Genomic DNA, 18,699 nt, shown 5'->3' on the forward strand with positions numbered 1-18,699 from the left:
ACTATGTAAATAAAGCACTATATAAATAAAGGTGACTTGACCGTCCACTCGAAAATAAATATTTTTTCATTATACTCTCCCCCAATTTGTCCGAAAACTGTTTGAGTTTCTTTCTTCTGTTGAACACAAAAGAAGAAATTTGGTGATCAAACATCTGATGGGCCACATTGAGTTCCGTAGTAGGGAAATAATACAATGGAAGTCAATGGCTACCATTTCATTTCACTTTTGGTAAAAAAGGACCTTTACAAAAAATAACCAGCCCAGGTGAGAAAAAGTAACGCTAAAGTAATGTAATACATTACTCTTCATAAGTACCACAATTAGTTACTTTTTTAGAGAGTGACGCAATATTGCAATGCATTGCTTTTAAAAGTAACAATATCGCAAAACATTATTTTAACTATTTCCGGAACTACCTGCGATGGAAATATTTTGCTGGAACATTGAAAATGATGAACTAGCCCTCTTAAAGGGGGGGTGAAACACTCAGTTTCAGTCAGTGTCATGTCAATCTTGAGTACCTATAGAGTAGCATTGCATCCTGCATATCTCCGAAAAGTTTTTATTTTTTTAATAATTATATAAGAAAGATGCGCTGTTCCGAGTCTTTCCGAAAAAAGCCGAGCGGGTGGGGGCGTGTCGTGTGAGCGGAGCTAAATAATGACGTGTGCAGCAGCGCGCTGTGTGTTGAGTCGAGCGTCATCCCTAACAGCGGAAAAAAACTTTATTCAAAATAAAAATATGGCTTTTAATCAGATACAGCCATACATCTATGATCCGGAATCAGACCCAGAGGCTGCAGTTGAACAGGAGCAGCAGCAAAAACGACTAGAGCAGGACGTCTATATGTGTTACAAGTTATACACTAACTATATAATATGCTTAGCGGCTTGTGTTATTTACATATTTATACTTGAATTATATCGTCGTATTTTTGTCTTTGAAGGTGTACATGTGGGAAGTGCAGTTGTGCACGTGTGTTTGTGTGTTTACGCGTGGTTTGTGTAGACAGTAAGCGGACTAAAAGCAGTCTCACTCACCCTTCTAACGTTGGGACTGCTCCATCCTTCAGCATTAGGCGATTGGGAAAATTCGGCGTCGAGCTGGGCCTTGTTTATGAAACAGTCGGCACCGAAATGCAGCGAACAGATATAAACATTCGCGCAACTCAGTTGCTGATCCGGAAAAGCAAATTACATCCACTGTTGCCTTAACGCGGGGTTTTTGGCGAATCTGTGCAGGACTGTCTTGGTCTGGCAACCAAAAACCCAATTTTTTGGTGACATTGTTATGTGCTATGTGTAATTGTCACCTGTCCAGCATCCTACAAGCCCCGCTTTGATGGGCGTAGGCTGTTGCTTTCGCTCTCTCCCTCGCTCTCTCTCACGCGCTTCCGGTAGAATTGTCCGTAAGGCCCATACAAGGAAATTCCGCCCCCACTAACGTCAATGGGGACGCATGATCTCAAAAAACTTGCCGAAACTTATGACTAACCGGAAATAGTATTTTTGACAAAGAAATACTCCCATCAAACGTCCACCTTAACTTTTGAAACTTTGTCTATGTTTAGTATGGGATTCCAAGTCTTTAACAGTGTAAAAAGATCAGTATGCATGAAACAGCATTTCACCCCCCCTTTAAAGTCCAGACCTCAACCCCTTCAAATACATTTGGGGCAAGTTGGAAAATAAACTGGACAGATCTATTGTACACTCAAAGGAAACCCTTTGGCTTCAGTTACAGAAGGCATGGGATAACAATAGTGTTGAAGTTCTCAGAGGAAATACGTATTAACACTATAGCCGCATTTCCACCGCGGGAACTTTCCCCAGTAACTAGGGATTTTGGGGTGGTACTCTGTGTGTTTTGACTGTAGAAACCTGGGTCTAAATAAAGTTCCGGGTTAAAATTTCCCCCTCAAAATGGCCCTGCTGGCAAGGTAGTACTTTTTCAAAGTTCAGGAACTTTCGGGGGTGGGACTTGAGCACTGAACATGCTGATTGGTTGAGTTCACACTGCATTTTATTTCAACCTAAAATATTGTTGCGGTGTGTGCAGTAAGAGTTGTTTACTATTGGAAACAACAATAGAGTTTAAAAAAACAACAACTGATTATCCCACGACTAGGTTCAGGCTTTATTTGTCATATAATTTCAATGTTTAATATTATTGTGTAATTTACGCATCGTCCTCAATAAACCCGTCTCTTGTGTGATACCCAGAAATTTAGAATATTCTGATCTAATATGATTTCTGACTTGTAAGGTTGCCAGAATAATAATCATACACTGTGTGTTAATAGGCCAGAGGAGAACTGGCAGCCTGACTGAGTCTGGTTTCTCCTTTTGGTTACTTTTCTCCATCATGCCCTGATGGAGTTTTGGTACCTTGTCACTGTCGCCTTTGGCTTGGCTTGCTCAGTTGGGGACACTAAAATTTTGATCTTAGTTTTTCAACTAAATATCCAAATAAAGGTAATTTATTAGGTCTTAATTAATTCTATAAACTATAATACTGATCTTCCAACATTGTCGCTATATAATAAATTAAAATAAGCTGATAACATCACTGTTTTCTCCAGAACGACTGTACAGCCGAATCAAATTTGGTCGCAATATTGTCCTGTTTAACACTGTGAAGCTGCTTTGAAACAATCGTCATTGTAAAAGCGATATATAAATAAAGTTGGCTTGACTTTATTAAGTTTATTTGCGAAGGACAAAATCCAGTGGGAACTGGAAAGTCACGCTGACCTACATCACCGGACTAATCTCTACGGTACTTTAGACCGCGATAGAAACAGAGACAGCAGCAGGTCTAGGGGAAAAGAGTTCCTGTGAAAAAAGTTCCTGGGGCAAATTCTACTGGGAGGAATCTCGGTGGGAACGGGGCTTATGACAGAGAGGTGGACATACCAAATATTGTAAAGTGGATGAAAACAATACAACTCACTTCATCTGATATATGATGGTCAGAGCAACCGTCTGGATGTTTCAGGAACATTGTGAAATTAAATTATGCTTTGGAGGCAAACATTTATATTTATAGATGCTTTAAATATTATTATTATTATTTTCAGGTAAATATTTTCAGATCTGTCAAGTGTTCTAATAATTTTGGCCAGCACTGTATTGAGCTGCAAACAGTCAGACACAGCCAGCATTAAATTAGTCTCAGGAACACACACTGTCTGTGTGTCTGCTGGAGTGATAGTCTCCTCTATTGTGCAGTTAGATGGATTGTGTTCATATGACTCCAGTTACTGAAGAAGATGAACTAATGCCGCCCTGTGACAATGCATGAACACAATCTGTACTCTGCATCCTATGTTGCCATCTTGCACAAAAACAGTTGGGTATGATAAGAATGAAAATCAAATCACGAAAGATGGATGTCAAACCCACACTGTATTTGTGCATGTTTCATGTTTACTACATGACATCACCAGAAAAAACGTATTCTTGTGATAAAGGCTGAATTTTCAGCATAATAAACTACTTAGGGTTTACCGTAGACTGTAAAAAAAAAATGGACGTAGTGTCCGTGACATGCCTGGTAGGTTTCTGAAGAGATTTTGAAGCCTCAAAGCCAGCCGTTGCCATCTTTGTAGCAGTTAATGACCCAAGACCATAGACCGTAAAAAAATATGGACGACTCGACATCATCCGTTTCCGCTTGGCAGATTTGAAGCTTTCAGGCAGCCTTGCACGGCGCGGACATCTTGGGACCGAGTCTGCGCAGTAGCGATTTCGGGACCGGAGTTGCGCAGTAGAGCGCAGGAAGTAGAGCAGGAAGTACAGCTGCGAAATCAAAAGCCCGCCCACACTCTCGCAGATGCAGAACAATTAATTATGTTGGTGTGAAATAAACAGTTATGGAAATGTAGAAATTAAAGCTAAAGCTCTAATCTGCTCCCAAAAATTTCGAAAAAAGTCCGTTAGTGCCTCAGTGACAACTTCACTCAGAGAAGCAGTCAGTCTCAGCTGTCAATCATGACGTCACACCCCCCGTTTTTATAGCATCAGATAACTAACTAAAACTAAACTTATTTTTAAAACGAACACCTGAAATGAAATCATCGTGATGATAACTGCCTTCAGTGACATAAACTAACTTTGGGGGAAAATTTTTGAAGTGTAATTTTATTATTTAGTTTGCCTCGCGTCCATTAGAAAACACAGAGGTGCGGCTATACTGGGACCGGTCACCGGGGGGCGATCGAGGCGCGAAAGCTTCAGTAAATGAGAGGGAGACTGCAGGCTTGCCCAAGACCAGTAATAAAAAATAAAGGCCAAGAGCCAGGAGTGTAATTAATTAAAGAAAAATTTACTGAAGAATAGTTTGCAGTTTAATCAGCAAAAGCTAGCTTCAAGTCTCACAAGGAGTTCATAGGCCGCGCTTCCCCTTTACCTGTCCGTTGTACTGTATACAATTGTCCCAACAGTTATACTGTTTTCAAAGTCTATCCATGTCATTACTGCAAGGTGGATGATTCTGATTGGCTAAGAGAAAATGAACAGTCATGGTAAATTTCCACATATTGTCAGTGTCCATACATGTGTCACTTGTTAATGCTTTCACTCCGGAATTAGGATGCCCTTAATCCACCTCCAATGATCTGTAACACAGAATATTGCACAAACACACAGATACACAGTCTCTCCAAGGTTAGAGTTGATTGAGATCAGTTCTTTTCCCAAAACATACTGATAACGTGCTTTCTCTCGGTGAAAGGTACAGACAATAGTACAGGCAATATTCATCTTGGTTCTTTAATGTTTCAGTAAAAGGAAATATAAAGTTAATAAAAAAAGAAAGACAAATCCATATTTAATCTCTGGAAGTGTGTGATATCACCAAAATCCAAACACATAACAACATGTTGCTATCAAGTGTTTAGCGACACATCACACATCCCTAGGGGACCCTCAGTCACTCCTCAGAGATCAAATACAAACTTTAGAAAACATAAAGGAAGAAAAACAATCAGTGGTTCTACTAATTAAGTAAAATCATAACTGGAAAGGATCATTATAATAATATAGGAGGAAGGTTTTGATTATGAAATTAAATAGGATATAAACAAAAGGGTATATGGAAGCGGCAGTGGATTTCAGAATAACCCTTTCGGTGTTACTACACGTCACTCCCGGCTAACTGAAAATGGGTAAAGAGGCGGGACATGGCTGGAGCTGAGTTGACGTGATGACTAACAGACAGCAGACAAACTGCTATTCACCTGTCACTGGTGGCCACGCCATTAATTATGCAGAACTTTAAGGCTTTATATAATGTAAACAAATAAGTTATTTAAAAAAAATCACCCCCCTCACAGTTGTCATGAAGGGCGAAATTTGCCGTATAGACCAAAAACACAATTTGTACCAGGCTGTAAGCATGTTTTTTTCAGCTGTACATTTAGGCATTTTAACAGTTTAACAGAGCTTAATGAGATTCTGCTCCCTTTAGTAGCCTGTCTCTAGTAGCGACCATCGACGAAGTACAGTTTATCACAGTTCAGTCACTTCCGTATTGGCTTCAAGAGAAACTGGGGTAAGTTGCAGCTTGGGGTTTACTCACACTAGGCACAGTTGTCTTGTACCATTCATAGACAGTAAAAGAAATGGACAGAGCTATCCCATTGACTTCTATGGCGTTAAGTGATGTCAGTAAAGGAGCACTCACTTCCTGATGGCTGAGCGAACTGCGCAGGCTCAGACTGAGCTTGACGACGTAGATGTGACGTGAGCAACTTGTCGGACAGCTGTAGGTCTTCTAGTAGTTGTGGAAAGTGAAATCTGAATCCCGTTGTTTAAATATTTTCTCCCATTACTTTTGGCTCACTATGGGCTTCTCCCCATTCTTCTCCCTTGACTTTATCAGACTTTATGTCTCCACGTCCCCCCGACTGTCTCATAGACAGTAAAAGATTGCCTGCGAGCGTCTCCTCAGGTCTATACGGTAATTTCTCAACTGTGCGACAGAGTCGCGTTGGTTATGACGCAATAGTTAGCCTATTTTTACAAAAACAAAAACAGCTTCTGCAGGGCGATAGTAACGGAGCATTTTATGCATTGTCGTGTTTCTTTAGAAATAAACAATGGACAAATGGAGTCTTTAAACGCCTCAGATGTAGTTATTCACTGTCAAAGTGACTCAAAAATGAATAGGAGTCAATGGGATGCTAACAGCAGGTGATGGCTTGGTTATAGCAATGGCCGCCCCTATGGGTGGAACGCTTTCCGAGTGCTGGATTACCCCCTTGGTACCATTCCCTGGCGCGATTGTCCCCCTCCCCCACTGGCCTGCACTCACATTTCTCTTACGTCATTCTATGCAACTTTTTGTTTTGAAGAAAACAGGAAGAAAAGCACTTCCACTAATAGACTGCCTGATCATTTACACTGCACAGCGATTTTTACTTGATTGTGCCTCACATAGCGGAAGATAAACGTTCGGTTTAACTTGACAGAAATATCAACTTTTGGCCCAAAGCCAGCTGTTGACTTGTGGACACAAACAGCAAATCACAATCAGGGAGAAAGAAGCAGAAGTACCATCATCATCTATCACTTTTGAGAGAAAATAAGATAGTGAGGAGAGAAGTCAGGAGGAAAGGGATGACGAAAGCTTGTAGGATAAGTGTGGGGTATAAAGTGTGAAAACCAAGCTGCTTCCTTGAGAACCAGACCTAAAAAGTTACGTGCACCCCTGGTTATAAACACTTGTGCAACAGATATCTAGTGATTTTTTTCCACTGGTGAAAGTAAGAGCTAGTGAAGATAAGCTGGAGCGCTTCCAGGAGAAGCGGGACTCAATATTTAATGACAAGCAACTCTAGCTTATCAGGTGTCTGTTAGGTTTATTACAGCGTTCATGAGCACAACACTTATGCCTAGATATGACTTCTCCACAGATTGTCATCTAAACATTGAGTTTAGACATTCATTGCATGTTTTGACACAATGGATGTCTATTGTTTCTCATAATCTTCCACAACTTTCCAACTTTACTGATCTTACCCGGTGAAGCGTCATGAAGTGTTTATCACACGTGTTCAGTACGGTTTAAAAGCAGCCCAGGATGAACCTCATAAAGTTGGCTGATGAATGTCCAGAGAGAATCTAAAAGAAGCTCAAATATAAGAGTGTTTTCCTAACTACATCATTGGCATTCTTGTCATGTGTGTCATGGCTGTCTATAGCTTATAATGTAACCTCTTCTAACTTTCTTAAATAAGTTGTTTACTTGCATATTTTTGTGTACAAAACCATATTCTCTGAAACAATCAAATATTAAACTAGGTACACGCATCTGTGTTTAGTTTAGAGTAATTTCCGCATATTCTTGTATGAATGAAATGAAACTCCTGTCATTATTTACTCATCCTTGTGTCATTCCATACCAGCAAGACATTTGCTCGACTTCAAAACACATATGACGATATTTTAATGCAATATGAGAGATTTTTATCCCTTCATTGAAAGAAGTCCATTCCACCAAAACTTTGATGCTTCATAAAGTGCATGAATTGAACATGAAATTAGTAATCCATATGAATTGAGCTGTTTAATCCAAGTCTTCTCTGAAGAGACACGATCGCTCTATAAGAACAGATTTAATTTAGGCTTTTATTCGCATATAAACTGATTCATGCACATACACAGAGCATATCAACTATGATAAATGGAAGTTCAGACAAGCAATGAAGTTTGTTCTCACGTGTTACGTGAGATGTCTTGCTTTAATTTGCCATATTTTTTATGTGCTCTGTGTACTGATCAGTGTTTATATCAATAAAATCCTAAATTAAATTCATATAAAGCGATAATGTCTCTTCAGAAGACTTTTGTTAAATCACGATGTATATGGATTACGATTCTTTAGATCTTTATGCTTTATGAACTTTTTGGTGAAATGGACTTTCAGTGAAGAGACAGAAACCTAGTTTAATGAAAAATATCGTAATTTGTGTTTTGAAAATGAACAAAAGTCTTATGGGTTTGGACCAACGGGAGGGTGAGTTAATATATGACCCTTAAAAATGTGAAGGTTCATGTAATTTACCCTCAGATTTTGGTCATAATTCTTCTGTTATTTCAGGGATTTATTGATCGTTCATTCAAATGTGATGTGTCATGCCTGTGTTCTTGTTTTGTGTGTCCGTAGGTGAAGGTAAATCAGGAATCAGACGTGGTTTATGAGGTGAAAACTTCGTTCTGCCCTTCCTGTTGACTTATGTTCTAAAGCTTTAATCATCATTTCATCACAATGGTACGTTTACATTTCCTTACTATCAAAATAATGTGTCCTTACAGTTTATCTCTTAATATAAATTATGCTGATATTCATGCCTATAACGCTTTGCCCAACATATATTTAACACTAAATTAGATGGTTTTGGTCATAGACATTGGATTTTGCTTTTATTAGGTCTAGTAATTCAACTATATGTCCTCCTGATGTTTTTACAGAGTATTGTATGAAGATATTTGTGGCTATGGCCAGTGAACCGCTCGAAGGTTTCCATGAGGTGAACCTGGCGTCACCCACCACTCCAGATCTTCATGGCGTTATCGACCCGAGTCCACCAAAGCACAACGCTCCTCCTAGCACACTGTACCGCACACACTCGCTGTCCTCCGGCCAGAATGCAGCCAATGCTTTCCGAGGGGACCAGCTGCCCACCCAACCCGTGTATTCAGCCCCCCGACACCTGGGCGCAGAGGACGCCCTCAATGGCAGGTAAGACTTGGAACGTGAGACAGCGGGTGCAGAACCAAATACGGCATCTACAATAGAAGCTCCAGTCCATTTTTTTTTTGTCTGCACATTAACTTTAGTTTATATATATATATATATATATATATATATATATATATATATATATATATATATATATATATATATATATATATATATATATATATATATATATATATATATATATACACACACACACACAGCATGTTTGCCTAGCCTTGCATTTATTCGTACAACCATTTTGGCTACTGTGTTAAATTTAAGAGCATTAAATGTATTTAAATCATCACACAAAATTACAATTCTTTCATTATTAACTCTTCATGTCATTCCAAATCTGTATGACTGACTTCTGTGGAACATAAAATATATTTTGAGAAATGTCTTATGGTTTGGTTACCAACATTCTTCAAAATACCTTCATATATGTTGATCAAAAAAGACAGGTATAGGTTTGTAACAACCAGAGGTATGATGACAGTATATTTATTTTGGGGTAAACTGTCCCCTTAACTCTTAAAGGGTTAGTTCACCTAAAAATGAAATTTCTTTCATTAATGACTCACCCCAATGTCGTTCCACACCTGTAAGATCTCTGTTCATCCTTGGTTCTACACAGTTTAAGATATTTTAGATTTAGTCCAAGGGCTTTCTGTCCTTTGAATGTAAGTGTATGCCCACTTGCTGTACACATCCAGCAGGTAATGAAAACATCATCAAAGTAGTCCATATGTGACTCTTTTGAAGCATTGACAATACATTTTATTTATATATATATATATATATATATATATATATATATATATATATATATATATATATATATATATAAAATGTATTGTCAACGCTGTATATATATACTGTATATACTGTATATATATATATATATATATACTGTATATAACTATAAATGGCAATAATAACTAAATTAAATATGACAAATTATAAAAACCTTTCTTTGGTGCTTCTATCATTCTAGAAATACAGAAATGCAGGTTTGAGTCCTGTCCACACTGTCCCAGTTCTGTTTCCTGTCCCACTGTATTTGTCAACAGCCAAAAATAGTATCACAGAATAAGTATTTTGTATTACTTTGAGGAGGTGCCATCAAAACCTTATAATCACAAGGTGATGTATGCGAGTAAAATGTATGTACCTCAATGTTTTATGTATGGGTGATGAGGGAGTTAGTCACCATGAAACCAAAATTGACACATCTTATTTTTTGGGGGTTGGAATATTGCAATGTCTCTCCAGAAACTTGTTTACATGGAATATTTTAGAATGTGTCTCCTGAATGTATTGATATTGACCTTGTATTTGCCCTGTAAATAGCCTCGGTGTTCAAAAAATCCTGAAAATTTGTTTTACAGAAGAATTTTTTTTTTTACTGCCTGTATAACTACCCAGATTAACTTTTAGACCAGAGAGGAAGTTTCAAAACTTAATTGATGTTTGTCTCCACAGTGGAAATGATCCTGCAGCCGCTGTGGAGGATGGCAACATTCCGTCGGCTGATGGAGAAGAGGTTTTGGGCCTCAGCACAGACAGTCTGTCCCGTCTCAGAAGTCCATCAGTTATGGAGGTCCGAGAGAAAGGCTACGAGAAGCTGAAGGAGGAGCTCGCTAAAGCACAACGGGTGAGACAGCAAACAAACATTCACACTCGTCTACATTTATTAATTTGCAAAATTACTTAACATCACAAGCAATTTTTCATACTCTGAAGAGTCTGCCATGTTTCAATGATCAAAGTGCTCGATAAATTGAGCCAAATGAAAGAACTGATTCTGATCTGCTTGATCAGAGTTGTTTGTAATTCGTTGTTCCTGTTCAATCCCATGTTGCTGTAACAATATTTGCATAATGCCCACATATAGTCTTCGTTAGCTCTAATAATAACATCTCAAACACTGTAGTTGTAGCTGAGGCCTGGAAGAGTTTGCTTCTTGTTGTTGTCATTTTGAGAAGACGCTGTGTTCTGTGCAGCGAAAGGAAATCTACTTTTCATGCACTTCCAAATAATGAGGACTCGGGCTTGACTTGATGCGGGAATGCCAATAGCATCGTTACTGTTCGTATCACGGTGTATCGAGTGCTGAGGAAGCAGCCAGAGCTGAAATTCAGATATGGTAATGGCAATTTAGTTTCTTACACCCAGAAAGGAAAGGGTTTAAAGAGACCTGATGTGGAGAACGTGCTTTGCTAGCATAGGAACACACAGATATTGGTCTGATGAGTTCCTTGTAGTGATTGAGAGTGTGTCTGCATCTGCATCACATTACAACTTACAAGCGTTACTTATATCTATCACCCAAAGGTGCAAAGACAAATTAGTAAAAATCACATTATTCTGACCAAATAAGAATAAGCAGCAGTTAAAGTCAGGGGTGTCCAATCCTGCTCCTGGAGCCTAGAACCCCTGCCTAGAAGTTTCTAGTTATTCTGAAGAATTGGCAAGTCAAGTCAACTTTATTTATATAGCGGTTTTACAATGACGATTGTTTTAAAGCAGCTTCACAGTGTCGTTTTGGAGAAAACAGTGATGTTATCATCTTATTTTAATTTATCATATAGCGACAATGTGGGCAGATCAGTATTATAGTTTGCACAATTAATTAAGACCTAATAAATTATTTTTATTTGGATATTTAGTTGAAAACTTCAAAATTTTAGTGTCTCCAACTGAGCAAGCCAAGCCAAAGGCGACAGTGACAAGGTACCAAAACTCCATCAGGACATGATGGAGAAAAATAAACATTGGGAGAAACCAGACTCAGTCAGGCTGCCAGTTCTCCTCTGGCCTATTAACACACAGTGTATGATTATTATTCGGGGAACCTTAAGGGGGTCGCACACCGGACGCGGAGCTCGGCGGCACTCGGCGGTGCGGCGCGCAGCGTCTCAGGTATCGTACACCAGACGCGCACATTTTAAAAGGCTACGTTTATTATACATTTCCCCAAAATATGTTTAGACTTTATTCAAGCTGTTGAACTCAGAATGTAAAACAAATGTGTCTTGTAGCAAAGGTTGAAATCAGTATACCTTAACGATAATATACTTTTAATATAAAGCCTTGAAATGGCGCTCTGTGGCGCGGCAGGATTTAGAACAACTTCCTGAGTCGCCGCGGACAGGCGCCGAATGCCGCCACCGGTGTGCGTACACTCATTGAAAACAATGTGTTCGAATTTTAAAGACGTGGTGCGCCGCCGAGCTCCGCGTCCGGTGTGCGACCCCCTATACAGGGCAGAAATCATATTAGATCGGAATATTCAAAAGTTCGAGGTATCACGCAAGAGACAGGTTTATTGAAGATGACCCGTCGATTAAACAAAAATATAAATATTTGAAGGATAGGTGTCATCGCGCCAGAGATGGGTTTATTGAGGATGACGTGTATTAATGATGAACTGTATTAACTGGTTCGATCATTTAATGTGTCGATAACTGTTCTGTATTACTGCTATCTGCTGATAGTCGGCTGCTTTAAACACTATGAGTGTTTGTGTAAGCTCTCTGTGACGACCGTCAAAGGTTTTTTATTTACAACAAAAAAATGTTTAACATTGAGTTTTTTAACCAATCACAGACATGTCTGTTGTGCGCATAAACGCAATGTTCAATCAGATGTGTTTAAGTTAGTCAGAATCCGCTCAAAACGGCCAAATGTTGGTTTTTTTCCAGTGCGAGTTCTGCATGCTCACAAGTCTTTTCTTACAACCAATAAAATATGAACACAATGGGTCTCATTCACTAATAATTAATACACTATTCGTATTTATATGCGTATTTTAACTCCTCACGAAAACTTTCCACCCAATTGACCTATTGGTAAGCCCCACTCCCCTTAGTTACTGTTGCTAACTCGGACAAACAAACGGAGCTACTATGTCTTACTATGACAGCAGTGTGAAAAACTTGTCCCAAGATGTTTTTGATAAATTTGGGACACAGAAGGACCTCTCATCAAGGAGCATTCAAGTGGGACTTAAATATGCCATGGAGGGATATATAAAATATTTTTAAATAAATGGGGAATGAGATTCATTTAAAAAGGGAGGGTTTACAGATCACTATGCAAGTGGGAGCAGCCTCATGTTACTGTCGTCATAATCGCAGATGACAACATCCAGGATCAACACTGTTCATGTATGATTAAATAAATGTACATTTGAACCAGTTTAACCAGTTTAATATGGAGAGGCACTGAAATGTAGACCTTTGTTTATGTGTTTTTGACCTACACTGTACATGTACTACACTGACGTGGGAACAGTTAGCTATTTAGGTTGGTGACTAAATAACTTTAGGTGATGTTAACAGAATTAAAAGCATTGTTGCTTCAACTTAAAGAATGTAATACATCCTTGTTGATCTTCTGGATGTTAATTCCAAAGCAGACATTTTGCTCTGTCTTGTTTGGGTTTAGGAAATGGAATAAAATAAATACCATTGCCCATCTACTCAGAATACATGGAATCAGTGCTACAGTACTTCAGATTCATTGTTTTACCTTTTTTGTAGCATAAACACCACCGATGAGAGCTTCAGATCTTTCAGTGTTTCTCTATGGTGCTGAAAACTAAAGATATCTGAGTTCTGGTCCCCGTGCAACTATTACTCAACTGTCATTGGTTCACCTGCATTCAAGGGGAGGGTTTTTACCAATAGATCAATCCACAACACGCGCATGAATTTGTTCTGAACCTCGTTCTAATGTTGACGAATTTGGAGTATTCTAAATGAGTGACTGCATCCCGAGGTAAGTCATTTACATAAAACATGCCCAAACCATGTCCATATAAGGACTTTCCACATGCCCTTTTTCTTTCGTCACTCTCAGCACACATGACGCTCTCTAAAAACACGTTCTCGTCTGAGAGCCCAGGTAGAAAGATCCTCATACAATGCCAAGAGTGCCATCCTCAAAACAAGTTCAAACTATAGACTGCAAAAAAAATATGGATGTAGTGTCCATGACGTCACCCATAGGTTTCCAAAGAGAATTTTTGAAGCCTAAAAACCAGGTGTCATTGCGTATCACTCCCGGTAAATGAAATTGTGCAGGGAGGCGGGACGTGAATGGACCTGAGGTGCCTGGTTAATGAAACCATGCTGCCTAGTTTGACCATAGTGGCAATCCACCTGTCACCTGAGTGGCCACGCCCTTAATTATGCAGAACTTTAAAGCTTTATATCATTTAAACGGATGAGTTATAAAAAAATTCACCCCCTCACAGTTGTCATGAATGGCAAAATTAGCTAAAAAAATATAGGCCAAAACCACTTTTTATACCAGGCTGTAAACATGTTTTTTCTCCTGTAAAGTTGGACATTTTAACATGGGGATACAGATTTGACTCCCTTTTGGAGCCCGCCTCTAGCGGCCAGTCGATGAATTGCAGTGTTTAAGGCCCCGGGCGCCTCGCATTTTAATAATAATAATAATTCATTACATTTATATAGCGCTTTTCTAGACACCCAAAGCGCTTTACATATAGAAAGGGGGAATCTCCTCAGCCACCACCAATGTGCAGCATCCACCTGGATGATGCAACGGCAGCCATTTGCGCCAGAACGCTCACCACACACCAGCTGATTGGTGGAGAGGAGACAGAGTGATTAGGCCAATCATTATTTGGGGATTATTAGGAGGCCATGATGGACAGAGGCCATTTTAACCGCCCGCTAAGCCTTGCGTTTTTCGAGGAGCGCTCTGAACGCCTGAAGTTTTTAGAAAAATTAACTCTGAGCAGAAAAGTACCCGACGTCATTGTGGTTTTTCCCCCCATTGTCCAATCGAATGAATGGAGAGGCGGGCCTTCCGTTGTGGTGACAGTTATCTTGATTAGACTTACAGCACAGCTGATTCAGGGGTAAACATTAAAAAAACTACAAAAACGGAAAAAAAAACTTTAAAAAAAACTGCAGCGATGCACCTCACATTTTAAAACCTGAATGTGTTCTGTCTAAACGGATTCTATCGGATCTGGGCTAAGTCACTTCCATGTTGGTTTTGAGAGAGACAGAGGTTGCCGGCCTCTTGGTTCAAACGCAAGAAACACCTTTTATAGGTTTTATGATGCAGCTGCTTCATCTTTCAACAAAGTTTCTTTGCAAACTCTCCATTACACTGTGCCTCATTTACAAAACTAAATGTTTGAAAAAAACATATACTCTGATTCAGGATACCATTCAAATAAATCATCCACTTGTTTTGGATGCAGGGATCCATCTGAAGTCCTTTATTTTTTATATTTTCAGTGTTTTGGCTTAATTTAGTTTGCATTTTAATCATTTAATTAAGTTATTAAATATTAGTTTCAGTAATTTTAGTATTTCACCAAATAATTTATATATTTTGTTTATTTCAGCTTCATTTCAATAAATAAAAATTAACATATTTTGAATAATTTCAGTACATTTTTTACTTTTTTTGTTTGTAAAGAACGCTGTAGCGTGTGTGCTGTATCATCCACCCTTTTACATTGATGCCATGGGCTAAATGAGAGAATGAGCCATACATTCCCTGTTTTTCTGTTCTGTTTTTCATTTTTGTTTTCTGTTCATGTCATTGCATGTGTCTGAAGGAGCTTAAGTTAAAAGACGAGGAGTGTGAGAGGCTTTCTAAAGTGAGAGACCAGCTGGGGCAGGAGCTGGAGGAACTCACTGCTAGCCTTTTTGAGGTTTGTTTGCCAAATAACAGAGCAGATCTGTGTGTGTCTGTGAGCACTTGATCGTCTGGAGTTACTCTGAACATTCAGCACTGTGATGGGTCAACTCAAATAGACAAATGATTCATGACGTATTGATGGCACATCTGTGTATCAGACTCTGTCCACACTTATTCATTATATATTCATTTATTTGCTATGAAATTTTCCTAAAGGTGTTAAAATGTAAATTGAGGTATTGTACCATTGATAAGGTGGGTATATTTTACATATTTAATGCAAGAAGTAAAACAGTAAGAATAAAATAATCAAGGCATTTTCCTCACAGTTTGTTTTAAGTAAATGAACACAAAAAAAAAATCATATTTAATCTTTTTCATTTATAGACACCTTTTTAACAATACAAAGTTATAAACCGTGATATGCCTTAATATAGCACGTTCATTTGCATTAATAGTTTTAAAAGTTTCTTCTGTTCACCAAGACTTTGATTAAAAATGGTTACTATTATTACATTTAAAATAGCTGTTTCCATTTGAAAGAAGAGTCAGCTCTTCTTTCAAACTGATCTTGCTGACCCCCAATATTTGGCTGGTAGTGTATATTTATTAAAAGTCCTAATTACATAATTATTGTCACATGAATATGTTCGTGAACATTAGAGTTTTAAATTCTGAAAAAAAAAGAGGATTCACAAACAGCCTATATCTGTTGCCATTCTGATATTGCCATCAGATATAAATAATACCAATATTTAATCCAGTATATCGCACATGTTTTAAATGTCAAGTCACCTTAATTTACATAGTGCTTTATACAATACAGATTGTTTCAAAGTGATAACATTAACAGAAAAATAATCAATGATGCAAACAGAGTTCAATTCTGCTGTTAACCAGCCATAAAAAGACAATAGACATTGACAAAAGACATTGTTAAACTGAAATCCATTCAGTGTCGATTCAGTTCCGTTCAATAACTGTGTAAAGTCCATTGATTATGGAATGAGTTCAGTTCACCTATAAAGCAGCTCTGTAGAAAACAGTGATGTCATCATCCAGCTCCGTTCAGTACTCGTCCAATAGTGTCAATGCAGTCAAATCAATAATATTGCTGAATATTAAGTCACCCACTAAGGAAGCCAAATGCGTCATATTTGTGTACAAATGATAAATATTTTAAAATAAGCACAGTCACAGTCATAAACATAATCTCCAGACAGTTAACATCTGACAGGGAACTTTTAAAAACTAGTGTAGCAAGAGCCCCATATATTAGATCAGTGGTTCTCAAATAGGGGTACGCGTACCCCTGGGGGTACGTGAAGGCACTCCAGGGGGTACGTGAGATTTTAAAATATAGCCTACATATATTTAAAATGTAACATCCATGCAAAAATCCTTTAAAAATAATTATTTCATAAATATTTCAGGAAAATATAAGTATAAATATAAGTTCATAAAATGAATTTGTCATAAAATGACAATTTCATTATCCTAAAAACCCAGAACCTGTCAATCACTTGGATCAACAATAAGGTGACCAGACGTCTCGTTTCCTGGGGACAGTCCTGTTTTTTTATGTTCTGTCCCCGAATGGAGCTGTCCTCGCAAATGTCCCCGTTTTACAGCTCATTCCGAACAACCCGCAGATATATTGGGAAAAAAGTGCGCAAACCAACATCATACAGCAGCCGCTGGTTTTAGGAGCAAGAGTTTAGTGATTATTTTCACCAGCAGATGGCGCTGTAAGCTACGCTGACGCTACTTTGTCGCGCACACCGCTTCTACTTCATGAAGAACATCGAGAGCAGCGTCATTATCGTCAAATATCAAACGAAACCTCGTTTTCGCTTTCAAGGTAGTAACATACTAACTATTGGTTTTTAATGTAAAGTAATATTGTTTGTATGTGCTTAATAACAGAGCCTCAAAAAGGTGCGGTATTGTTTTGCCCCAAAAGTTCCGCAGTCACAACGCAATGATCACCATACCTCTGAAATATAACTTAAATATAAAACCCCCCAAAACAATTACACTTAAAAACAATACATGTGCAGAATACATATACTTTCTGCTTAAAATAAGCCTAAAATGCATAATAACATGACCAATAGTAAGAATTAGTATAGTAAGATAGTAAGCATTACTATTATTTTCAAGCATAAACGTAACAAAACTTTTGAAGTAAAAACAGTAATTTATATAGTATAACTTTAAATACAATTATAAAATATTAAAATATTATTGAATAGTTTTATTTATCATATTTGTTTTATTTTTGTAATGTGTTTTTGTTAAGTCTTGTTACAATATTGTTTTAAATTGCTTATTTACAATGGCTAGCTTAACTGTTTTTATAGTCTTTTAAAATGTATTTTATTGTATTAAATCCAGACCAAAAATACAATTAGTGTTAATAATAATATAGGGACGTCACTGAAAAAAGGTTGAGAACCACTGTATTAGATCATCCATAAAAACACACCCATTGAATACGCCTGAAACCTGTGTGTGCTATAAGGGTTGTAAAGCAGTTCACATCAAGTCAGCTTTTGACAAGCTTTCATTACAAACCTAGAAATTGACATTAAGATTGTTATCTGGCTGAAACTATTGCAACATGTTTTACTGCATCATTTGCTTTTAGGGTGCTATTAAAACTACAGTATGGTAGATGTTAGTCCACTTCACATTGCTTTAGCTGTTTATAAAATAAAACTAAAGTTCAACCGAACAAACTGTTGTGTCATTCAGAGTTACGTATATGAGCTGTAGAATAAAGCACAGTTGAGTTTTGTCTGATGTTCCAATCCGGTGTATAAATTATACTATTTATCATAAATGCATGAGGGGTCATTTTGAGTAAAATGGATATTTGTGACCCTGGACCACAGACCTTGTCATAAGGGTCCATTTTTTTAAAATCATAAATAAAATGTTTACATCATAAATAAGCTTTTCATTGATGTATGGTTTGTTAAGATATTGTTAGGACAATATTTGGCAGAGATACAACTCAAAATATTGAAAAAGAATTGCCTTTAAACTTGTCCAAATTAATTCCTTAGCAAGGCCTAATGCTAATAGTAATACTTTTTTTTTTTTTTACGGTACTAAATATCTTAATGGAACATGATATTTACTTAATATCCTAATGATTTTTTAGCATAAAAGAAAAATGGATAATTTTGACCCTATTGCCACAAATATACCTGTGCAATTTATGACTGGTTTTGTGGTCATGACTCATGG

The 18,699-nt window shown here is 37.8% G+C and overlaps 1 protein-coding gene across 5 annotated transcripts in view; it reads left to right on the forward strand.

The window, feature by feature from the left end:
• rab3ip (RAB3A interacting protein (rabin3)) overlaps nucleotides 1-18,699 on the forward strand; it is a 37,296-nt gene that overhangs the window by 1,770 nt on the left and 16,827 nt on the right. For 4 of the 5 annotated variants that reach the window (XM_067427228.1, XM_067427229.1, XM_067427230.1 and 1 more), the window contains exons 2-5: nucleotides 8,173-8,277; nucleotides 8,478-8,748; nucleotides 10,234-10,405; nucleotides 15,362-15,457. In XM_067427228.1, the coding sequence (XP_067283329.1) occupies nucleotides 8,486-8,748; nucleotides 10,234-10,405; nucleotides 15,362-15,457 (531 nt within the window). In that variant the 5' untranslated portion in view covers nucleotides 8,173-8,277; nucleotides 8,478-8,485. The remainder of the gene's footprint in view (nucleotides 1-8,172; nucleotides 8,278-8,477; nucleotides 8,749-10,233; nucleotides 10,406-15,361; nucleotides 15,458-18,699) is intronic. The other variant, XM_067427232.1, reaches the window with a different exon arrangement.

Source organism: Pseudorasbora parva, chromosome 20, assembly GCF_024679245.1.
Source record: "Pseudorasbora parva isolate DD20220531a chromosome 20, ASM2467924v1, whole genome shotgun sequence".
In the NCBI taxonomy this organism is placed as follows: Eukaryota; Metazoa; Chordata; class Actinopteri; order Cypriniformes; family Gobionidae; genus Pseudorasbora; species Pseudorasbora parva.